Source organism: Amborella trichopoda, chromosome 8, assembly GCF_054954075.1.
Source record: "Amborella trichopoda isolate Santa Cruz 75 chromosome 8, AtrichopodaSantaCruz75HAP2 v2.0, whole genome shotgun sequence".
In the NCBI taxonomy this organism is placed as follows: Eukaryota; Viridiplantae; Streptophyta; class Magnoliopsida; order Amborellales; family Amborellaceae; genus Amborella; species Amborella trichopoda.
Genome location: NC_142343.1, coordinates 15253069 through 15279273, shown reverse-complemented (window position 1 = coordinate 15279273; position 26205 = coordinate 15253069). Strand labels below are relative to the sequence as shown.

At 36.5% G+C, this 26205-nt stretch overlaps 1 protein-coding gene across 5 annotated transcripts in view; it reads right to left on the bottom strand.

The window, feature by feature from the left end:
• Positions 1-11588, bottom strand: part of RIBA3 (monofunctional riboflavin biosynthesis protein RIBA 3) — a 31809-nt gene extending 20221 nt beyond the window's left edge. For 2 of the 5 annotated variants that reach the window (XR_016061340.1, XM_088874553.1), the window contains exons 1-6: positions 11254-11587; positions 10135-10471; positions 9738-9959; positions 9299-9624; positions 1854-1983; positions 1105-1401 (exon numbers count right to left, since the gene is read on the bottom strand). Coding sequence is in view for 3 of the 5 variants with exons in the window: in XM_088874553.1 (XP_088730679.1) it covers positions 1105-1401; positions 1854-1983; positions 9299-9624; positions 9738-9959; positions 10135-10471; positions 11254-11312 (1371 nt within the window). In the remaining 2 variants the exon portion in view is untranslated. Of the gene's footprint in view, positions 1-526; positions 763-1104; positions 1402-1853; positions 1984-9298; positions 9625-9737; positions 9960-10134; positions 10472-11253 lie in introns of all 5 variants that reach the window. The other 3 variants (XR_016061339.1, XM_020667165.2, XM_088874554.1) reach the window with 3 other exon arrangements.
• Positions 11589-26205: the final 14617 nt, after the last annotated feature.

The window sequence follows — 26205 nt, the reverse complement described above, 5'->3', positions numbered from 1 at the left end:
GGAGAGGGAGAAGGAGAAGGAGAACGTTGCTCCCCCTTCTGGAGGGGGAGGGGGAGGGGGAGGGGGGGGGGGAATTGAGTCGGTAGCCTTTCAACCAAATACAATAGGTGGTTGCCCCTCAGAAAGAGAGATACCAAAGTAACCTACCAGGTTGTGGGAACCGAAGGTTAGGCTACTACAGTATAGTTTAGTATAGGCTAGGCTATTTCTAGTAGACTGGAATAATATCTTCGTAGCCGTAACGTACAAAATTCCTATCCATGTTTCCCTGTCTATAGACGATTTCTAAGTTGAGGCAAAGGTTATTGAAGACCACTATGGGTATGGAAGTCACAGAAATTCCTATCCATGTTTCCCAGTCTATAGACGATCTCTAAGTTGATGCAAAGGATATTGAAGACCACTTTGGGTATCAGAGTAACTGTACAAGGAAAAATGGGATAATATTAGCGTCACTTTGTGGAAGAGGCCCATAGAGTTCTTTGTTTCACTTCACTAACGATGGGGAAGTGAATGAGAATCTCACCTTGAACCTTTGGCTTGGATACCCCAAGAGGTTTGTTGAAGAAATGGATTCATATTTCTGTTGTGCCGCTTCAGGGAGTAAGGGAGATCATCCAAAAGGGTAGGATCCTTAAACCTCCAATTCCTTAATGGAAACATGGTGAAGTTGAAGACAATCCTACATTGAGCATATTAGGTGATCCTCCCAAAGCAGGTACGGATGTTGGTGATGAGAGACCTCGACCTCCCTAATACAAACTGGATTTGACATCATATGGCCAAAGGCCCCACAAACAATACCATAACGTCAAAACAAGTCCTATTGTTAGGAAACCACCAAAAGACAGAATAAAGAAAAATCTCAAAAAATGTCCAAAGTTGACCCAAAGAGAACATAGAGCCCGTAAGGCCCATATACAACATCTTCAATAGCAATTCAGGAACTATTTCATTGGGAAATAGCTGTATGTAACCAAACAATTTATAACCATGCAGCCAAGATGTATAATAACATATATAAATAAATCTTGGCACGCATGAGAATGCACATACAATAAGTAGATATATAGATTGCATACAATGGAAACATCAGGCTGTTACCTGTGCACCAATACCATATTCACGAGAATCAGCAGAGAACCCAAGTTGCAAATTGGCTTCCACAGTATCGTGTCCTTCATCCTGAAGATTGTATGCACGAAGTTTGTGACCTAAACCGATCCCTCTTCCTTCATGACCACGAAGATAAACAACAACCCCCCTACCAGCCTGCTCAATCAGTTGCATCGCCAATGATAATTGATTTCCGCAATCACAACGAGCAGATCCAAAAATATCACCAGTTAAGCATTCTGAGTGTACTCTTACTAGGACATCTTGCCCATTCCCAATATTTCCCTGTCAAATTTGCAGCAGAACACAATATTAGGATATGATTAAATATACCTTCAAGGGCATCAACCCTATCTTAAATGTTAAACATACTCATCGATTTCATTTATTATACTATTATCTTCAGAATCCTGGCTAAGTCTATCAATTGTATCAATATTAGTATCTGAATGTGACAAATACTGAAATGCAAGAGGCTAAGCAGAGGAATACTATACACATATTCATAGAGGAACTGGGATTTAGATATGTGAAACTTATTAAGCATTCGATGATCAACCTGACCAGAAATATTGAATGTATTCTTTGTCCCTCCATGCATAGGCGATATATACAAGCACCTTAACATCAAAACTCAATATATAAACTCCTTAAGACTTTTCAAGCACAATGCATCTCCATTTTTGCTATGAGACAATGCAATTGCAAACATGAGAATGCCAGAATCAATGTCCTACCTTTACAAGAGCAATATGCTCGAATCCATCTAACTTTGACCTATAACAATATGCCTGAAATAGACCCCATTTTGTGGGTAAACGTGAAACAACAATCCTTTCAACTAGTTTTTCACGTTTTCTCCGATACCTGCAATTACAACAACGCAACGTTAACAAAGCCAATAAAGACCATTATAAATTGTAATGTACAAATTCTGTGAAAGAACAAAGGAAAAATATATATATATATATTTTTATTTACTTATTCATTGTTTTGCCAGCTTTTTGAGAGAATCCCACAGTTGTGTTGATCTGTATGAAGTTTACAATAAGTGAGGAGCTAGTTCTTTTTGTGACATATTTTAACAATGGGTCTCACTACAAGTCTCCCACATCACCATATTTGCTCTGCTTCCCATCTTTCATATATGATTTTTTCTCTTCCCCTCCTTGGGCGTAATATCTTAACTTCTAAGGTGCTATTTCAGATTTTCCATGTCATCTCTCCAAGTGTCCATTGAATGGTACGATGATGGTCTTCATTTGCCGGCCAATGTCTTTCTTATCACATTACCCAAATTAGAATGGGAAGAGAAGCTCACTGAAGCTTGTATAGGAACTTGTTTTTGAACTTCTTTTGGAACCAATTTGTTAATGAGGCTTTGGACCTCTGTATCATAGTTACTGGGAACATAAGAGAAAAGAGCTCCAAGATCAAGAGCAGGAGCACGGAGTGAGGTAGGCTTGAAGGTCTGTGGTAGGGGGATGAAGTCTGTGCATGATCAGGTCAAGGGATCAAGATCCCTGACTTTGTAGGGAGTATGTTCTATATTTTCACGGGAGCGAATTCTTAACTAAATGGGATTGCGTTCCGCCGTGATCGGTATCAAAGTTCTCAAAGCTCACTTAACAACCGCATTGTAATTTGGGATGAATTCTATTGAAAAATATGTTAACTTTTTACAAATTCATAAACCCAAGTATCAATGTAAACCAGAATCAGGTCATTGAATTCGGACATTTTGTTATCGTTGGAGTATGATTTCACACATGAATAGTGATAATAAAATCCAATATGGAAAATAATACCAAAGTCCACAATCCCATGTTATCAATGGGAATGGATAGTGATAAAAATAAATACTTCAGAAAGAATCACTATAAAAAATTACTCATCTGGGTCCATCACAAAAATTGCACAGCTACCTACATTGGTCTACATATAAAGTACAAGTGCTCTTTTTTGGCACCAATCAGTTGGATTGGATGAGTTCCACTTGAATATCAATTGATGATTACATATAAGAATGCAACGATAGATTGTTTCCAAAAAAAAAATGCCACAGACAGCTAAGCACTCCTTTGCAAAGCAAGAAAAAAGAAAAGACATTTCCATATATAATTACTCATAGCTCTCCTATGTCAAAGATTGCTAGGGGCTCAAAGACAGAGATGAGAGATTCCTCACATATCCATGCATACATATTATTCCATCCCCCTAAGGCAACCCCATGAGTGCCTCGATTTGGTTAACCAACATTCAAGTGATAGAAGTCCTTCTAAAGGTAGACATGCCCAATGGACTAGCCCTATGGAAGTTACGCATATTGACATTCCTCAATAGAACCAAAACGCAACTAACTTCTCCTTTCCCTCTCTTGTTACCTTTCTTTAAAACTATCCATAAGTAACGATTCACAAGGTCCGTAAAGTTGTGAAATGTAAAATAAGTTGGAGGTCATGGCATTCAGAGAGCTTGTAGGTCCTAAGAAATTGGAGGTCCAAATCCCATGGTGTATGAACCAAAACATGTGTCTATAAAACTCACTCCCAAATTAGAGGATACTCGATTCCAAGTTAGTGGAATCGCGATTCCGCATACTCACGGAACCATGATTTTTGATATAAGGATCTGGATCCCAAAGTGTGGAAGCGAACCCCTCCTTAGAAGATCTCGATAACTCTCCACTAAACTATAATGGTGCCAAATCTCCACATGATTACATTCCAAATATCACCTACAAAGGCACATGTAATGAAAAGAAGATAAGGATCTTCAATTGCATCAGTACGTAAGAAGCACTTACTGCTTTGTACTCCATTGTTAATTGGAAATCTCTTATAATAAGTTACTTATGCAAACCACTAAGCCGTTGGGCGTATTGATTTCATCCATATAGATTCAAGTGTTGTATTTTGTCCCCCCATGTTCTCTAATAAGTTTATGAGCCCTTTTTTAGGCAATCTGTCCATATTCATTAGGCACCCGTGGTTATCTTCCAAGACCGCAATCTCCACCACATGTAGGGCGAAGTTTTGTCTCAGATTGGGAGATGCTTAGGGATCTTCCAAGGCCCAAGTCTCCTATGATTTCTTCCCCATACAACTCATTAAAGGACCTTTGATTATTAAGCCATGGATCGCACCAAAAGACATTCCCTACGAAACCTTAGCCATTTGTTATTATTAGTGGGACGCTGGGAGCACTACTTATCTCCTTTCCATGCCTAAGACTTGCCCGCCACTACTCTAGAGCTATATATGGAGATTCTCCAAAGGCACTTCCTTCTCATTAGATATGTCCACATGAAATGGCTTTCACTAGACAATTCCCATTTAAGTTTAGCTAATAAGTATATTAGCATATCCTTAGCCCTTAAATTCTAAGACCAACTTTTGCTTCTTGGTTTGCAAACACTGATTCATATGACAAGTTTTACGTGCTTTTAGTTTTTATGACTGCCCCAAAGGAAGTTCTTTTGGAGTCTCTCTAGATTGTTCATTTGGTGAAGGATTGAAAACGAAGCACCAATGATTTGGGGAGAGGAATGATATGAGCAAGATGAATCTTTCAAAGTATGATGGGTTTTGAACTTCCATCCTTTGGGTTTGGAAATAGTTTATCAATGATAGGTTGGCAAAGATTAGAGGTTAGTCCACCTTGGAATAGTGGCAAACCTAAAGAAGTGGGTAGATTTAGGGGAAGCGCAACCATCGGGTCTTTCGAGGGAAGGCTTCTATGAGAAAACAACTTGTCAAGAGGATTATATTGCATATTATAGAGATGGAAAGTGCTAAGGTTTTAACCTTTCGAATATCCGAAAAAGCCATAACAGATAATCTTCGTATCACTTGGTGGCAAGAGAAAACGAAATCTTCTATCCCAATTGCATGGTCCTTTCCTCACCCAGGCCATTTGAAACTCAATATCGATGGAGCTTCTCTACATAACTCAGGAAGGGTAGGTGGAGGTGGGATCATTAGAGGTAAAGATGGTTCTTTTATTACTGCATTTGCACAACCCCTTGGAGTTGCATCAAATAATTATGCTGAATTTCATAGTTTGAAAGTTAGACTGGATATCACCATCGAGTTAAATTGCTTTCCTCTACAAATTGAAAGTGATTCATCTCTACTTGTTAATGTTATTTAAGATAGATGCATTCCCATGGTGTCTTCACATTGTTGCTGCCAATAGCAGACAGAGACTTACTGGACGTGAGTGGTACACTTCACATATCTATCGTGAGGCCAATATGGTGGCCAATACACACTAAAAAAGCCATGGTTTTTTTTGATGCCACCGTTTGGCGCACTAGACCACCTGATTGTATTTTCCTTCCTTTACTCCATCATGTTGTGCAATTGCCCCATTGAAGTGTTGTAAATTTATGAGTTGTATTCCTTTTTATTATTAAAAACACTTGGGGGGCCTTATCCCCCACTGACTTACCCATAAAAAAAGAAGAAGTGGGTAGATTAGAAATGCCGCATTCTAGAAAAACAATGCATTCAGGTTATTTTTAAAGGTGGTGGAATTGAAAAATATATGTTCGTTTGGGGAAGTTTTTCTCAAGGCCGGTGTAGGATTGGAAGTTTTAAAGGTACTTTGAAGAATTGGCATGATTTTGTCTTTGCCTTACAAAAAATGAGAATGCCATCGGCATTGAGAAGATGAGAGAGAGTAATTTCACTCCCCATTTCATTTCTGATAAGCGTGCTATAATAATTTCATAGCCATAAGAAAAAGGCATGGGGATACAAGGCACCTTTGTCAAAGCCCATTTTTTCCCCTTAAATAACCAAAAGTTGTGCCATTAGGTAAAATAGACAATATTTCGATGTTGTAATATACATCTTGACCTAATTAATGAATTTATCTATAAACAACATCTGTGAAGTTCATTTATTAAAATTTCCAAAATCAAATTTATCAAAATCCTTATGGAGGTTACCTTTTAAAAAAGATGTGCTTCTCTCTGTTTCCTTGCTATATTATGGATAAGTTCAAGTGCAATTACAACTCGCTTGAAAATGCTTGAATTTTGGAGAAGGTATGTTGGTTACGGTTAATGATGCAGTTTAACATGCTTTAAGCCTATTAGCAACGATTTTGCTAATTACCTTACAAATCTCATTGCAAAGGTTTACAGGCCTAAAGCTAGTTATGGGAAGACCACCTTTCTTCTTTGGATTAGAGTTGCCCGTATGACATTTTTCGCCATTAAGCGAGGTAGTGCCTAGGTGCCCGCCTTTTACGCCACCTAGGAGGGCACCTTGGGCGCCTAGGTGGGCACATGTATTTTGGGGCACGTAGTGCAAATTGTACGGTGCGTGGGTGAACAACGCTCATCATAAGCACGGACAAAGCGCCTACACTTTGCACATGAATAGTGCACATTGAGTGATTTGTGTTACGACGAATGGCCTTTCGAGTCCATTTGCTCTTCCCTTTCTTGGTGGTAGGGACGGGCTTGTACTTACAGTATGGCATAGTGGATGTATGTGCGCATGTGTGAACATAAGAACATAGTTTGCAATTTTATGCCATGGGACCATGGGGGAATGGATATAGCCTATGGCGGGACACATGACACAAGATCCATACTCCACATGTAAGATAATTTATGAAACTTGTCATTTAATAATGGAACACATGTAAAGTTGGTTAAAGAAAGTAACATTTTATGGCTTAATGAATATAATCTTTATATGGACTGAATACACTAAAAAGAAACTAGAATTTAGATTAGCTAAGGGGAATGGTATTTTAATCTCAGCCCTTACTCTATGATAGCTAGATAAGGGACAAATGGCTTGGTTCAATGGCTCTCTTGCCCCATAGATCTCCTACATCAAGGGCCCATATTATTCCTATACTCTTAAACTTTATAAATAGGGTTCCTTGCCACTCATTTTTCCATCCACCTGTAAAGCATTGTTATGCTGCTCATTTGTAGAGTGACAAGCCCTTGGAATGGCACACCCCAACTAGAGAGAAAGTTGGCCTTGGTTCATGATCCACAATAGCCTCCATAGTTCATGGTCCTATCCCCTTGTGTACCACCAAAGGCTATGGATCACCTTCTTCTCTACCAATCCCTACTCCTTGGCTCCATCAAAGGACCTCCATGCCTCTCTCAAGATGTCTGAAATTCAAGGCCATTTTCAGCAAGGTAACTTCTCATCTCCATGAAGCTTTATGGTCATCCTTTATAAGCCCTCTCCTTTGCCCACATTGTCTCCTACATTTGTGCAGTATTGTGGGCAATGATTAATCCCAAAGACTCCACAACCCATAATGTGCGTTTTTGGCCATTCTCTACACTCAATTCTAAGCCCCCTATTAATGGTCTATGTGTGTTAGAATGCTTTCTTCCTTTGCTTCCCAATTTGAGTAGTACATTGGACCTGAATCCCGGCACTATCCAACGAGAAGATCTATTATGGGGAATACCAAGTCCCGTGGAGGTGATCACGGGCAATTTGAGATAAAATTGGCTTCCCCATGGTTTATGACTTGTGTTACTATTTTGGTTTATGAGTTGTGATGAAGAGATTGCATTGGAATGGATTTTGTTGTTGCTCGAAAGTGGTCCATGTAATGATTCATTGATGTATATGGCTGATTTTTGTATATGAGTATATTGAGTTGTAACCAAGCAAACTCTCATTGTCTAATTGAATGAAATGCATGTTGAGACTTCCTAGAGGTGATATGATCTTTATTTGGGCAATGTTAAATAAAAATTATGGGTTGTATCAGTACATTTTTACTGGATATTTGGTTGTAACGTGTATGTAACGGCTTCAAAGTAAGCCCAATTAGTTTGAGACCACTGTGGAACATAGACTACTAAATTACAAATCTGAAACTAGTGAAATACATTGGCCTGAAATGGATGGGACTTCATGATGATCACAACAGAGAAAGCTACACGTACGATAATAACCATAAGCAAATTTACATCCAGGATGCAGGTTATGCACTTCACAAACTCAAACCTACATCACCAAACACCCAAGGACATCGACCATGGCTCATCCCATACACCTACTCTGTATACTTAATATAGTGTAGGTCAAGGATAAAAACTATGTCGGCAACTTGAACTCCACAATATCATTCACTTCATCCATACTATTAATATGGGGGGTTTGAACTTGATGACATATGAAATGGGTTCTCAGCTTTATTGGAGTGATTTCTTGAAATTCTTAGTTTCTAGGGTAGCATGGACCTGGCATTCTTCCCTTTGGCTTTAGGTATCACCCAGGAAAATCAAGATGTATGGAAGAAATGAACTCTATGGCCAAGCTGAGAAAACGGTCAGAGGGAAAACAGTGTGCCAGCTCTTTCAGCCAGATGGTTTAGCCATACCAAATTTCTGTTTTGTGAGGCAATAACCTACTTTTCCTCTTCCCACCATGATAAATCTTTCAACTTTTGTACCGTAGAGGATCCTAGCTGGCTTGAAGTGAATATTCTATTGTGCTATAATGCAGGCTAAGAGGGTTTCACTGCTTGTGTATTTCAGAATAAGTGGAACCTAAAAGTATGGTCTAGGTATTGGGGTATCCTTTCTTGTACATGTTTGAAAAACATACATCCCTGAACCCTCATGAATCAGGTTTATTAACCTAAGAGACCCTCTACAGTAATTTGGCAGTAGCATGTTGGACACCGATTTTAAGAGTTGTGTTTATCTCTTCCTGCTCCACAGGGTCCAAATTTTCATTTCCATACGAATACTCATGTTTACAGAGATATTAGTCCCTCAATTGCAATTTGCCTAGATCACCATCGGTCATTAACAAAATGTTGAGGAGATCCAAATCTTATATTTGGTAAGATTTCATAATTTTTTCCATGCTTATTTCTTGTAATCTGTTAACTTAACCCCATTGGAATTTTCACAAGAAATTTGTGAATTAAGAATTTTTTGGTTCATTGTTTGTAATTTGCTGATGCTTCAAGAAGTTTACTTCAAACCAAAGAGCAACCCGCCAAATGTCCTAATTGCTAAACCTTTGGGGTACATTCTGTGTCTTTAAGTATTCTATTTATTGGATATAACAAAAATTGTGATAGCATCACACGACAAAGAATAATATAACCAACTGTGTTATAAACAGATTTTCATGTCATCTAACTTCAGTTATGCATCAACTGGTAGACTCACCTGATAAGGTCCGTGATTGATATGATTGGTAAGCTATACTCCTCTGCAATCTTCTTTAACTGGGACAATTGGGCCATTGAACCATCATTGGGATCAAGAATCCCACAAATGGCAGATAATGGTTTTAAGCCAGCCAAGGTAACTAAATCAACCGAAGCCTCAGTATGCCCAGCTCTTTTAAGGACACCACCATTTCTATACTTCAAAGGAAATACATGTCCAGGTTTTCTAAAATCATCTGGTTTTGAATCAGAAGATGCAAGAGAAAGAATAGTCTTTGCCCTATCAAAGGCTGAAACACCAGCAGATTTTCCACCCTTTGCATCCTATTGACAAAAAGTAAATCAATACTATCACCATTGAGTGAAATGGTGATTTCTATACTTTCAATAACTTACTAAGGTGAAACCAAATGCAGTATGCAATGAAAATACAGTACCACTGAAATTGTAAAAGACTTGTGAAATGTCTCCTCATTGTCATTGTCAGGAAACATCATGGGTAACTTGAGTCTCTCCAAATCCTCCTCCTTCATTGCAACAGAAACAATACCACACCCATGACGAATCATAAAAGCCACAGCCTGTGGGGTTACAAAAGATGCTGCCATTATAAGATCCCCTTCAATGTCATCCCCTTCATCATCTACAGCAATAATAAACTATATAACAAAGAAATAAAAGAAATTGTGAGTAACAAGTGGCTAATTTTGAACACTACCAGATAAAGCCCCCATTATGAAGCTCATAAGAATGAAGAAGCATGTAATGAACCAACTTTTCCAATTACAAAAAAAACCGAAAGAAAAAGAAAAAAAATGGGCATAAAAATTTCACCTTTCCTTGACTAAGTGCATCAATAGCTTGGTCTATCGAAGAAAAACCCTCTGATGGGCAGTCAGGGTCATCCTCCGCGTCACTAACAAAGAAATCTGTTGTTTCAGGGGTGATTTCTGCAGTTAAAGTAGTAAAAGAAGTGACCTTCTCCTCATCCAAACCACCAAAGAGAGAACCATTTTCATCTCCCAAATAATTGGAAGAAGAAGAAGAAACACCAGCAATGCTCGAATCCACATTTTCACTTGTGCCCTGGACTCGACAAGCAAATAAAGATTGACCCTTCAGATTCAATTGAAGCCCAACACTGTGTACACCAGCATAAGGACAATGGCAGCTGAAAGCAACAAATTTCAAAACTCAAACTCCAGAAAGTAAGCCAAATACCCAACCTTCTCCATTTTATTGGCGTAAAGTAAACAGGTTTGGAGTGCCTGGCTATAGGAAATATACTAGCATTCCCAAAATGAAATACTTGACTATAAGAATCGAACTTCCCCAAAGAACATAATAACAAAAGGAAACTAAATATAACCAAAAAAGAAGAACAATGGTTTATTTACAGTTCAAAATAAAGCAAGAGAATTGCTGAATTTGGGTAACTGGTTGAAGTGGGGAGAAGTAAATATTCATCCATAAGCATTGAAGCCTTCCCCAAAATAAATATAAATAGAAATAAAAATGAAATTATCAGAACAAAGTCTAAGCCTGAATGAATTCAGTTAATTGGTCGGAGTGGAAGCCCAAAGCAAAATGAATATTGAGTTAATTGAATTCATCAGAGTAAAAATGAAACTTCCATAAAAAAAAAAATGTAAAGAGAACTAAAACTAAACTATGGACACTAGTACCAAGTTAAATAACTAAACCAGGAAATGCTCTACCATGGGAATTGTGTCCTCCCTTCAAGAAAATTTAACAGTTTTCACATCAATAAATCAGATACAAATGAAAGGAAAAAGATGGAGTGTCAAAGCTAAGTGCAAGAAAGAATGATTTCATACTTGGTTATTCAAGATGGGGTTCTTTGATTTCAGCAAAGAAGACTCGAAATTCAAAAGAAAATGAACCGAAATTGAACTAAAAATTTGTGGATTATTGCAGGAAGCCATTAGATACCTTCTAATGTGGGTGGTTGTTGGATAAGAAGAGTGGAGGAAAAGTGGGGAGCAATCCATAGAAACAGAATCAAAGTTTCAGTACAGGAGAAGGTGTAGTTGAGGAGTTGCATAAGTTGAAATGGGGATATAGGGAGGTGGCCATTTGTTTGAGATGCATATAAAAACTGACCGCAAGTTTCAGATACGTGTTCATTGTTCCTTTATCCACACAACGGTTAGGAAATACAAGTTTTGAAAACCTTTGTCCCGCTGTAGAATATTGAACTGCCTATTTCCGAGAGTTGTGAAAATGCCAAGAAAATTCCCTCCATTCACTCCCTCAAGCAGAATTCAATCTCGAGTATTTTATAGGAAACGTTTCTATACTTCCCCTCTATGCTTTCCGTGCCATCCAGCCCTCCAATTTTGATAAAGTGAGTCACGCGACGTTTGATCCTAGATCTGACGTCTCATAGTATTTTATTTTTAATTTTTTTAATACAAATTTTATGAATATGAAATTTGGTATTTCATTAGGTCGCACCTATAAAAAATTATTTAAAATCATGTTTCGATAAACTATAATAACTAAAATACCCCTTAAAACTTTCAAGGGTATTGTCATCATTTTTTTTTATTGGGAATAGTTTTTTGGGAAAATTACTAGTACCCCTTCAAAATGAGCTTTTTAGACCTTGTACCCCCACCCTAATCTTTCATTACTCTTTTTTTAAAAAAACCAACTTTCCTTACTAACCCCCCCCAACTGAAAAAGGTTTATTTTTTTACCAAAAATACCTCTTCTTATACCTTGAACATGCGATCAAATCCTGCAGACGGATCCCAATTTTCATTAACACCGAACCGCGGTTATTATTCGCCGGAGTACTTATGAGAAAACAATATGTCGGATTGAATATCTAAAACGCCGGAGTGAAGTGCCTCTATATCCAGGAAACATATCGCGGAGTGATATGATGAATCACCGCACTGAAAAATTTCCAGGGAGGAAACTACCGGTTCGATGTTCATCACTTACCGGATAACCCATGATTCCAGTGGCGTTTTCGCCGGACCGAGGCAGACAAACGCTAGAGTGGTTGGGATTCCAAGAAGCAAACTGCCGGTCTGCTTTCCTCATATGCCGGAGTGCTCATGATTCCATGGAGCTATTCCCCGGACTAAGGTAGTGAATTGCCGGATTGGCCTTTCATCTAGGAATCTAAGTGCCAGACTTATATGAATGAAGCGCCGGAGTGGCTTCATCATGGGCCGGACTGTTACATAAACCTGTTTGCCAAAGTGCTTTCCACATGTGGCAGAGTGTCAATTTTAGTCAACTAGTCGCCAAAGCAAGTTCATCAATTGCCGGAGTGTTTTCCAAATATGCCAGAGAGCGTTTTATGGATGTCAGACTGCCTATTTAACAGTGAAGTATTCTTCGGAGTGATCTTCACAAGTGCCGGAGTGCACTATTATACAGTAAACAATTCGCGGTAGTGAGCTCATGAAATGCTGGTGTGTTTTATATATATGCCGGCGTGAGTTTTACAAATGCCGGACTACATATTAACAGTGAATAATCGCCGAAGTGCTTTGCAAAAAATGCCGAAGTGCTTTCTAGTTTTGCTGTAGTGCATTTTACAAGTGCTTATTTAACAGTGAATATTCTCCGGAGTGCATTCAGAAAATGCCAGAGTACTTCTTAGTTTTGCCAGTGCACGTTTTTTAGATTCCGGACTGGCTATTAATAGTGAATCAATCTCCGGAGTGGGTTCAAGAGAGGTCGGAGTGCCTTTTAGTTGCTGGACTACTTTTTTACAGTCAACTAATCTCTATAGTGCCTTCAGCAAATGCCAGAGTGCTTTCTAATATTGTCGGAGTTCATTTTACAGATGCCATAGTGCTTATTTAACAGTGAACATTCTCCGAAGTGCATTCAGAAAATGTCGAAGTGCTTCTTAGTTTTGCCGGTGCGCGTTTTTTAGATTCTGGACTGGCTATTAACCATGAATCAATCTCCGGAGTGGGTTCAAGAAAGGCCGGAGTGCCTTTTAGTTTGCCGGAGTGCTTTTTATCGATGCCAGACTGCTTGTTTACAATGAACTAATCTCCGGAGTGCCTTCAGCAAATGACGGAGTGCTTTCTAATGTTGCCGGAGTTCATTTTACAAATGCCGGAGTACTTATTTAATGGTGAACATTCTCCGGAGTGCATTCAGAAAACACCGGAGTGCGTCTTTGTTTTGCCTATGCGCCTTTTTTAGATTTCAGAATGCCTATTAATAGTGAATCAATTCCAGAGTAGATTCAAGAAACGCCGGAGTGAGTTTTAATTTTGCCGAAGTGCTTTTTACAGGTGCCGGACTGCTTTTTTACAGTGAACTAATCTCCGGAGTGATTGCAGAAAATGCCGGAGTGATTTTTAGTTTGCCGGAGCTCATTTCATAAATGCCGGACTGTGATCTCCGGAGTGCGTTCAAAAAATGCCGGATCCATAAAAAATGCTCCAAGTTCTTGGTTTGTTCCTTCATTATTTGTTCGCTATAAATACTAGTTTTCTTTCACCAAACAAACTTCTTTCTCTCTCTAGAAAACATTTGTGCTGTGTGAAATCTCTCTCTAAAATACCTCTATTGTGTGAAATCTCCATCTTTCTCTCTCTAGAGTACCTCTATTGTGTAAAACCTCCATCTCTCTCTCTCTTTCTCTCTCTATTGTGCCATTTCAGTATCTTATAATAGAACTTCAATCATCTTGGAAAAGAATATATCCATGTTCAACATATCTGTGCATAGCAGATGTATGATCTATGCCACAACTAAGAATTCATTGTAATTCTTATCAGAAATTTGCATGTGCAAGGTGAGACATAACATCCAACTTATGAGGGAAATTTACTTCAGTTCAATTGCTCTTTGAGAGTGGGTATGAGCCTCCCTCAATCTCATAAAGTATGAAGCTTAATTGAGCATGACCAATTCAGGGTTAATATAGAATCTTGAGATTCTGAAATGTCTTATTGGGGTATGTTTCATAAACAGGGATATAAACATCAATTTTATACAAAATTTCAATATAATTCCAAAACAAAGTTTCAAGTTAACATTATTAGCTTTCATGTGATAGTAATTTGAGAGCATTGGACTCCATTTGGTCTGTCAAAAGCTTAAGGTAACAGAAGCAATAGTTTTGGAAATTGCTGAGTTTGATCATCAGTGACGTATTCTTATAATTTGATATATAACTCTTGATTTAGAAATAATTTCAAAATTCTTTATAACATGTGAATTCAAAAGAACACATAGAACTTTCAAATGACAGTGGTTTGAAGGAAATTGAACTCCATTCGATCGTTTAAAACTTATGAACATAGGAACAAAAATTCCGAGTTTTCTACAATCTGTCGACAGTGATATATCTACATACTTTGAAACACAACTCTTACATTAGACAAAATTTGGATAAGGTTAAAACATGAAACTCATAGTAAACTCGTGTATCTTTCAAATGGCTATGGTTATGAGTCATTTGGACTTCATTTGGTCAAACAAAACCTCAGTGCAACTATAATGATATTTCTGAAATTTACAGAGTCTGTCAACAGTGACATAGGTGCATAAAATGAAGTATAACTTTCAAATTATTCAGAATTTCAATTGGACCCAAACATGAAGATTAAATTAGACTTAGAGACCTTTCTAATGGTGATAATTTGAAGCAATTCAAGCATCATTTGATAGGTCAATCACATGTTACAAGATCATGTACATTCCTTGGATTTCCATGTCACAGTCATAGCATGCCCTAAAGATTTGTTCATAGCTTCCAACTTTCATTAAAAATCAGCATGCAATCCTTTTAACCCATAATAGATACATATGCCCCCTTAATTCATAAGTTTCCCCCTTAATTAGGAAAAAAAAAAAAACAGGAACCCATTAAAGCAAAAAACATGATGAAAACTCCATTTACAAGAATATAACCTTCTTTGATCTTCTCTAGAGCAGCCACGAGAGCCTTTCTCCTCGTCATCTGCAACCACTACACAACACAGGAAAAAATAAAAATAGAAGCAAGAGAGATAATCAAAGAAACAAAAGTAAGATATAACTCTTACCAAGGGGGAAGTCATGTCAAGGGGCCAATGAAGCCAATTCAGATATAACTCTTACCACTCTAAGAGGAGAGTCCGCTACAGTTGATGTGAAGACCAAAAGGTAATAAAACTTGATCAAGATGAAGTTGAAGTGCTTATGCAATGATTCAAGAAAGAATACATTGGCATATGCTTATGCAAATATGAAATGCTTATGCAATCATATCAATCTTTATAAACTCATTCATAAAGAACACATTGGCATATGCTTGACCAAGTTTCAAAGCTTGACAACAAAAATAACATAAAAGGGTATTGATTCCATTAACATAATGACAACAAAAACAACTTAAAAGGGTATTGATTCCATTAACATAATGACAACAAAAAGAACTTAAAAGGGTATTGATTTCATTAACATAATGACAACAAAAAGATTGAACATTTCATTAATTGGCTACTATGATAGAGTAGCTTCAATTATACAAAAATAACTTAACATCAGTTTCAATCTTGATACTCAACTTTTGTCTCAAAAAAGGTTCATACTTTTAAATTTACATTTGTTTCAAAAAAATACATTGGCGTTCACTTTCTTGGCCTCAACCATTTCTTTGGCCAACATAGAATGCCCTTGCCCTTATCATTTTTGCTCTTTTTTCTCATTTCATTTTCCTCATCAATCTCGATCTCTCTTTTCTTATCATTTTTACTCTTCGTTCTCCTCTCATCTTCCTCATCAGTCTCACTCTCTCTTTCTTCATCTCCACCATCTCCCTCTTCAATTTTGCTTTCCTCATCAGTCTCACTGTCGTTGTCATCTCCACCATCGGTCTGACATCCACCATCTCCTCGGCGTTATCTATAGAAGTGTGCTGCACTAACAAATCATGGGTCGTCTGTATCAAATGTCTTGATTCTCCTACTAATACTTCACCACCAAGTGCTTCTTGTAGCATCCCTATACAGGTTAATCACTGCAAGTTGACAATAAAAATAATATAAATAACTGCTTTGAATAGATAATTAATTTAATCAATAAAAACTAAAATATATTAATGAAATAATATATCAATCTCCTCTCGTCATCATGGCCTGCGAGGGGGGCACATTAGATTGCGACTGTGAGGGGGGGCACAAGGGAGTATTTCCATATCTATGAGTGAACATACTGTACCAGGCCATATAATCCTTTGTAGGTATTCCACCATATTTATTTGTGGCTGCGTTGACAACATTGTGGTCTCGTTGCCGCCAGTCGCTTATCTCGCTAGCCAACTCATCACCCCAACTAGTGGGGTGTATAGCCCCCCTCTCCCTCCTCTCCCACTTGGGAGGCCCTACAGAAATAACTTGCGACTTCCCAAATTGCCGCAGCACACAATCTGGTATATAATAATCTGCAATGTGAAAACTTATCAAATATGACCGGCACAACGCATTCTCTTTACTGAGCGTATCTGTAGAAGTATTACCTGTAGTAGTGTTGTTGACCCACTAAAACACGTATCCATATCCACGACCTTAGACAATGAATAACACAGGAAGGCAAGTGCTGCTACACCCCATGCATACTTCCCAGCCTCATCGAGATCTAGAAACAGTTGTATATAACTTGTAAGCATGGACCCTTGAGATGCATCGGAAAATATCGTTGTGTCGACCAGATATAGGAGATATGCTCGAGTATGTTGAAGGAGTTTTAATTTGGTAGGCTTTTTTGGTAGTTGACCAAATTCCATCCTCAACCAAGTATGTTTAAGACGGAATACGCTGTCGCCTTTAAGACAATCTACTCTATGTGGAAAGCCTTGTAGTCTGTAGGTCTGATGTCGGTTACAGGCTCTCCTATCACAAATATCCTCAATCTATGCCACATGTCGTATAAGGTTAGAGTCATCTCACCAACAGTCAAACGTGCAATATTTGTCACTTTGTACCATTTCCCCATGAAGGCCCTCAATAAACTACAGTCGATAATGGAGACCCCAATGTCAATCAGCGAGCACAATTTGGTCTTCTCGACCAAAGGTACTTGTCATGGATCTAGTTCCCATTTTCTTCGGGTCTTAGTTGATTCATTAATACGGATATTTTTTTTCATCTGAAATGAAGTTCAATAAGAAATGACATACATTAGTTATAAACAATATAAGAGTTATCTAATAAATATAAATCATGAAGTATGGTAAATAGACTATCGTACCTTTTCCATTTGATCGAACGAAATGGATGGGTCCCTTGTTCCTCTTGACAGTTTCAGGTCTTGCATCGTTAAATCTATTTATATTATCAGTGTTTTACATGTGCACATCACATCAATTAAGAGGATATGATGGTTGATGCCAAATCTTGATGCAACAATAAGAAGTCTATCAACAATAAGATGGCTGATGCCAAATTTTGATGCAACAATAAGAAGTCTATCAAAAATAAGAAGTCTATCAATAATAGGATGCTTGATGCCAAAACATTGGGCCACTAGCCATATGTCCTTTCAATCCAAATCAACAATCAATAAAGAGCTTCTGTGTATGCAATGTCCTTTAACTATAGATAAGAAGAAAAAACAAACAAAGAACCATTTCCTAGATAAATTGAGAAAATAATAGCTCATGAATCAAATCACATGGTATAAGACACGCCCACTCATGAAAAACTACTTGTATACTCACTTTTCCTTTAATTCAGCACATTTCATTCATATGGAAAAACATTGAGAGTGTACGTTATCCAAACCCACTCTTCATATAGAAAGAAAGAAACACCCCATGACATTTACAAGAGAGAAAGAGAGAGAAACACACTCAAAAGCAAGAAAGAAAGAAAAAAGAACATAAAAACATGGTATTGAAAGAACACACACCAAACAACAACAGACACCAAAGCAATCTGGCGTACTTACCATTGTATACTACATGGTAGATTAAGCAATTATATACTAAAATTTTCAATCTCTCCACTACTTAACCTTTTGAATTAATATAATATTGTTAAATATGGATAGATAATAACATACATAAAATTTTCTTTGATCCTATAATGTAGAAAATGATATTAAAAGAAAAACAATTCACAAACGAGCATGTCCCTATCCAACCTTGATATATATATATATATATATATATATATATATATATATATATATATATATAAATGTGCCCCAAATGCGCAAAAACAGATAATAATGAAATGAATGTAATATATGTGCCCCACAAGCGCAAAATTTACATAAATAGAACAAATTTCAGTATTTCCCACAAAATGGTTGCTACAAATTAAAAAAGACCAAAAGAAAAAAAAGTTACAAGCATATGCCTTCAAGTGGGTGCTTTACAAGTTGCCCTATTATGACTAGTTCCTTTGCAACGACTACAGTGTATAGGTCGCACTGGTACTTATTGTGACTCGATGTGCTTCTTTTTAGGTCGGCTAGGGGGACGTCTTGAGTGAGGTGGAAACACTCTTACTTTTTCTGGAGTAAGCTGTCCACATAACCTACGCCCAAATAAGTCTGGTACGATAGCTACAGAATATGTTTCACCAAATTTTGCAACTGTGAAATATTTTTGACAATAGTCAACAGGGTCCCTATACATTACTTGAAGGGCTTTACAAGAATGCTTATAAGGCAAACATGTTATTTGCCAACCCCGGCATTTACATTCTCATGTAATAATATTTACTGTATAATTCATGCGATCACCCCTTGTTTCATACATTGTTCCATTTGATGTCATAGTTACCCTCACGAAAACGGATTTCTTAATGATTTTTTTTAATTCGTTTTGAGCATTCGGGGTAAGTGTTGTACTCCAGGTTTCAACTTTCAAACTGCGAGTGGCCATTAGTTTCATGATTTGTCTCCTAATCAAGTCAACACACTGGAGAATTGGCATATCTCGTGCTTCTAGAATCCACTTATTATATGACTCAGCCACATTGGTTGTTACTTGGTCATATCGATTACCTCTGAACTGTGATGTGGCCCAACGATTTGGTGATGCTTCCATGAATCACTTGAATGCATCCTCAGAAAGTGATCTAATTTCTACCATCTTATCAAAATACTCTTGCTCCGTATATGCTCTACATGCTCCGATAAAGTTACATACAACTGCCTTCTTAACGTTATTAGGTAAGTGTTTGCATTCCTTTTTGAAATTCTAGACTAAATGACGCTCATAGAAGGCATGATGAGCATTATCAAAAACTTGACAAACTGTATCAACTAATCCAGAGTGTCTATCTGACAAAAAAGGGATTTCACGATTCGTCCCAATAGCAATTTTTAGAGTTTACATAAATCATAACCAGTTATCGGTACTTTCGGCATCCACAATTGCGAATGCAATGGAAAACATTTGACCATCCCCATCGAGTGAGTTTGCAGCAAGTAGAGTCCCTAGGTATCGTGCTTTTAATGATGTCCCATCGAGAAATAAAAGTGGACGACATCTATTTTTAAAGCCATGTATTGACCCATAAAAGCTTAAGAACAATCGACGAAATCTACCCTCGTGACCATACTTGTCCTGTCGCATAACTATTAGGATTCGTCTCCATCATGCGGTTTACATATGCTGGTAACTTGTTGTATGTCTCTTCTTGCGAATTATGTATATCTTTGATGACTGTTTTTTCCCCTCGCCAGGCCTTCCAATAGGGTACTTCTAACCCATAATCTTGAGATAAATTATTCATGATTTCTCTAGCCTTGTAATGTGTAGTGTCACTTAATTTATCCTTGATTAAAGATGCAACAAATTTTCGTGACGCTCTTCTCTGTACATTTTTGCTTGTCCCTAAATTGCATGAATGGTATTTTGTCCATGTTTTGATTTGAAAAACATTCGTCCTACCAAGCTTCGCACAATATATCTCCCATTTACATCCATCACCCTTGCATTTTGCCCTTATGCGATACCTATCATTTTTAACAAGACGGTATGTAAAATGGTTTGCTATAGCAAACTTGCTATGAGCTTTTCAAAAATCTTCAAAAGATTCGAACTGTTGTCCTACCCCAACAAGTGCATCCTCCCATGTGCTCAGTAACCTTGATGCATTGTTTTGTTCAGAGCTAGATACTAAAACATTATAGGGTTTTTTGGGGGGGGGTTTGACATCTTCGACTGTCATAGTATTACTTGTAGTACTTCCACCCCTACGTACACTCCCAAGAAACACATACACGAGCACTTGATTTTTGCCTTCATGGGCGTTCAACATCTTAACAATATCATCATCAATAAATAAGTTTACCAGAAATTTTCTATTTCCCCAGACAAAATACCTTAGTGATAGCAAGTGCATGTCAAGTGAGAAACACTCTGCTACGTATTTTCGCTTGTCATCTGACTTAGTTCTAGAATCAGTAAAAATGGTAAATGCATCACCACCGATATAATCTAAAGTCCCATCGCCACTTGTTCAGAGTTCTCCACAAAAAATGCAATAAATTAATCTGCTATCACCCATGTTTTTTTGTCATGCACAATATTTGTAGTAACTTCGCCACCAATATACTAGCCTTGAACTTGCCCTATGCTTATTCAAGAAGCTTTTTTTAACAAGAATTGGTACTAAATTTTAACAAAAGAAAGATGATGAATCATCATTTACAAGTTCAACAAAATGCAGTAAAAATAACCTAAAAATTATTACTATCAATGACATCCATACATTAAAAATTGTTTTTTAAAAATAGCTCGACAAAAAGAAAGCTTTTTGTAACAAGAATTTGTATTAAATTTTAACAAAATAAAGATGATGGGTGATCATATACAAAATTCAACAAAATACGGTAAAAATAAGGAAAACATTATACCATCAATCACATCCATATCTTAAAATGACAAATACAGATACAACGACAATATGTATAATAAATTAAGAACAAAAATCAATACATCTTAAGCCATTCTCAATCCATTCCTTCAATTCTTATTGACAAAATAAATTTTAACAAGAGTTATGAAAATAAAAGATTATTGTAAACAAGAATTGCTACTAAATTTCAACAAAAGAAATAGTATGCATCAACATCTATAAGATCGACAAAATACAGTAAAAAAAAAAAAACCCAAAAATGAGTACCACCAATAACATTCATACCTTAAAATGACAATAGAGACACACTGACAATATCCATAACAATTTTTAAAGAAATTAATACATCTTAAGAATTACCTATCAATTCCTTCAATTGTATAACAAATTAAATACAGACAATGTGGCTATCTTTAACCCTAAACTTGAAGTTACAACATTAATATTAGATAAAAAATATTTTTAAATATTTAATTGAAATATTTTTTCATACCTGGGCCTCAAAAATGAAGCTCGACCTGCTCGTTTCAAGATAGATGTGCGCTGTGGGACCCTTGTAGATACTTGTGGGCCTTTGATTGTAGAGATAGAGGGACAACAAAATTTCGTATAGGCAGTGACGCCTTTGATTGTAGAGAGAGATTGGATTGTAGAGAAAGAAAGAGAAAAAAAATGGGTTCTTTGTGGGAGAGAGTAAGTGAGTGGGCCTTCGTATAGTGAGTGATTGAGAAAAAAATAGGTTGAAAGTAGTAAGTGGGGCCTTGGTAGGTCGTGAGAGAGAATGAGTGGGCTTCTAGGAGTGGGGACTCTTTCACCGTGATGGAGGAGATAATGCACACAGGGGATTTTTTCACCGTGATGAAGGATATACTGCAGGTAGGAGAAGGGCGTGAGGGGAGATAAAGGAGAGAAAATGGGAAATCACCATAGGAAAGGGAAATGAGATATCGTGCAATTGAGAGAGAGGAAGCCGTAGGGTAAAAAAGTGTGAGATGTGAAAAAAGGTAAAATAGGAGGTTAAAAAGTAAGGAGGGTAAATTTGTAATTTTTTTTTTGAGGTTGGGGGAGGGGGGGGGGGAGTATTAATCATAAAAGTCACATTTTATAAAATTTTAGTGAGAAAAAATTAAGGTGGGGGGTAGAGTGTAGAAAGTACAAATTTGGGGGGGGTATTAGTAATTTTTCCTAGTTTTTTGTATTTTTTTATAAATGCAAGGCTAATAGAGGATTGGGCACAAAAAATTTGGTGTCAAAATATTTTATATAAAAAATTAAAAATAAAATAGTGTAGAGACGTGACATTGTGATTGGGGCAATCTTAATCCTTCGTTCAGATTGGATTGCTATATAAGGGGGAAGCATATAAGTTTTATGTTGTAAGGGAAACATAAAAAGCTTGCCAGTATTTTATTGGTCCAATGTGTGAACAACTTCATAAGAAATTTTCAAGAGGAATTTATTTCTTTATTTTTTTTTAAATAACCAAATCAATATTTCAATTGTCGAGGATTTGGATTGAAATCGCCCGATCTGGACTAAAATTTGTTCTGAGCAATCAAGTTCTTGTAATTTATCGAAAACCGGTTGTGTTCCTCCAGAACTAGCCTATTTGAGCCGGCTCGTACAAATTCTCAAGCCAGTTCTATCAAAGAGAACCCGGCGCCTCTACAAGTGAACCATTTGTCAAATAAAAAATTTGTCGTTTTGAAAGCTTAAAACGTATCTTTAAGTAATTTTATCATTTTATTTTGTCTTTTTGAAATTAAATAGTACATAGTACTCTCTCTTTTTTGAACCATTTGTCTCAAATAGTACATAGTACTAGTACTCTCTCTTTTTTGAACCATTTGTCAAATAAAAAATTTGTCGTTTTGAAAGCTTCAAATGTATCTTTAAATTATTTTATCTTTTCTGAAATTAAATTGTACATTGTCCTCTCTGTTTTTTTAGATTAAATAATCGGCTGGCGCCTTCCACGTCATAGGGAAACTTAACAAAATACCGTCCTCCAAAATGTGCAAAATTCAAGGTTGGCAAAGAGAAGCACCGTCTTTTATAGAACCCAATGATTATCCAAATTTACAATGTGGGACAATTTGGTCTCCTCTTCTATATTCTTTCATGTAGAACATAAAAATATTGTTGCTAAACATAAAATACAATTTTGTATCAAATAAAAAAATATATGAAAATAATAAATGATATATGAATATAAAAAAATCTTGGTGCATTTAAATTTTTAAACTTCAGGAAACAACATTTAAATTATCATCAAACTCATACTGTTTTCAATATTTTACTTGGATCTTTCGACCGCCCATGTTTCTCTACTAAGGTCCATAACCAAAATTGATAGAGCGATAATTTATCTTCAATAGGAATTTTAAGGTTTGAGAACCTTAGAATATTTAGTAATCAATACACATCCGTACATGCAACAACTTATATTTTTACAAAAATAATGAAAGTACATAATACACCACAATACACCATCTCTAATACTTATTGAAAACTTCAAAAATACTATTTTTAGGTTTTTCAGTGATTTTTTGGAATACTTTTTATGTCAAAACCAGCTGATTCTCCAACCAGATCGCCGATCCATCAATGTGACCCGATTTTTGGTATGGCCGATCCGGGTCACCAATCCTCTTTTTAAAACCTTGGACCAAATTGTTAATAAAGTAGGTGATACGGTGCAATAAAATATGGTCGTCAAAGATATTACAAACGTTTTTGACATATGAGGGACCTTCTTGTTTTTATTCACGCTCAACCATCATCTCAAGCAGTGTGTCCTGACTGGCCTGAGTCTGAGTAACTTAGCCTTGCCTTATAGGATGAGGCTAAGTTTCTGCAAATCGGTTGTACAAATTGAGAATGAAAAATTTTAAAAATTTATAAAAAATGTAAAAATGTGACATGGCATTATAATCTTTTGGTATATGATTTAAATGCTTTTGTCAAAAATGGGTAAGTTCTTTTTGTCATAATATCAAATCTTTTGTATATTTCCTTCTTTCGAATTTTTTAAAAACTGTCCCAAAGTGTAAATTAAGTTTTTCTAAAATCCAGTTTTTAAGTTTGTTTAACTAAAAAGTTTATTTTTGTTTTATTTTACTTTTACAAGCTTTTTTATTATTTTTTATTTTTTTTCTTTTTCCCTAATGTTTTTAAAGAATTGTTAGCTTCATGTATGACTTGGTCAAATAACCCGCGTCGTCCAAGGGGCGAGTTCCTTGGCCAAGGTGAGTCTCGAGAATATACTCGTCTCTACTGGATTAAATTAGCATGCGCAAGGGTGAAGCGGGTAAACTTCCTTAGGATACCTTAAATATGAAGGACACAATAATCTTACATATTTAATGAATGAATATGACAAATCTTCAATGCACCACAAATGCCTTTGGTTTAGAGAGAGTAAGATATTTGAGAGAGAGAAAAAGTAAGTGGTGCAAAAATCGAGACCCTATTTACAGAGTAGAAGGTAACTTTTCGAGTGAACAATTGTGATTGGTCACTTTAGAATATGATTGTCAATTGATGATTAATTGTTACTTATCAAGGTTTGAGAGAGGTTAAAGAGCCTAATCAATCACCATTGATAAGTATCGTATGAATGATGATGATCAAACATATCTTTATCACGATGCCCATAAAACCCTATATATATAGTAGAAAGTAACTTTTCGAGTGAACAATTGTGATTGTTCACTTTAGAATATGATTGTTAATTGATGACTAACTGTTACTGATCAAGGTTTGAGAGTGGTTAAAGAGCCTAATCAATCACTATTGATAAGTACCGTATGAATGATGATCAAACATATCTTTATCACGTAAAATACCTCCAAATTTCCCGTAATATCATGTATCCTTTAAACCATCATTTTGATTCAAGCAAATGACAACCATCTATTTTGAAATCTTTCAATCTCAACCATTAATTTCAAACCAAAACAAGATTATATGAGAGGATCATCACACTCTCTCCCCATCCTTCTCACATGTTGCTTGCACTTCACTTAAAACTTCGTCAGAGTCATTTTCAAAGGGATACATGACATCATCACATGTCATTCCCCACTTATCCAATCTCCACCAACTCATACTGATGCACGGGCTAAGAGTGTCTCTACCACAATGTAATAAGTGGGCCCCAAGCACCATTACACCCATGTACTTGCAATCACACATCACACACTTTCCATACTCCATACAAGCCTCTACCATTTCCCTTTGTTATATGAAAATACGGCTAAAGAGCATTTCTATATAAATATAACTATTTCATTACGCTATTATTAAATGTGGGACTAAATATCCATACTTTTATCTCTATATTAAAAACTTAGGAAAACACAAATTTTATAAACTATCTTGTTTATACTACACTAATATTTTTCAAACAAAAAAGCTTACCTTTTCTCCACTATTTCAAATTAATATGAAAAAAACAAAATAGGGAGCCATCATACAATGAAAGTATCATTTGATTTGAACCTTCACTTAAAGTATGTAGTGCAAAATCTATCAAGTTCCATGGTAGTGTATAGTTGTAGACTATGTTTCTTATCCATTAGACTAGTAGTACGACTTGCAAATCAAATATTCTCTAGTATCTTTCATTTATCAATACGTTTTGGGCCTTGTGCTTGTGTCCCAACTTCATAAATGCTTTAGAAACAAGTTCCACGTCACAGGAACCAGCCTTAATTCCACACTCATATGGGTGTGTCTATCAAGAGTATACCGTAGTTAAAACATTTCGACTTATAAATAGTCCTAGACATCAATATGTGTTTGACTCATCGTACTTTAAATGCAGGTTATCACTAGACTTATTAACTATATGGATTTCTTCTAAGGAAAAAGTTTATATAGAGCCGAGGCTCTAAACAATCAAATTAGAACCCCCCTCAAAAATTTCACTAGAAGAGGTGGAAAATGGATTTCAATTTTTGAAAATAGTGTACCTATAACCATTTTTGGACCATCAATTTCCAAGATTTTTAAGTTTTCATAGATCTGCTCGATCTAT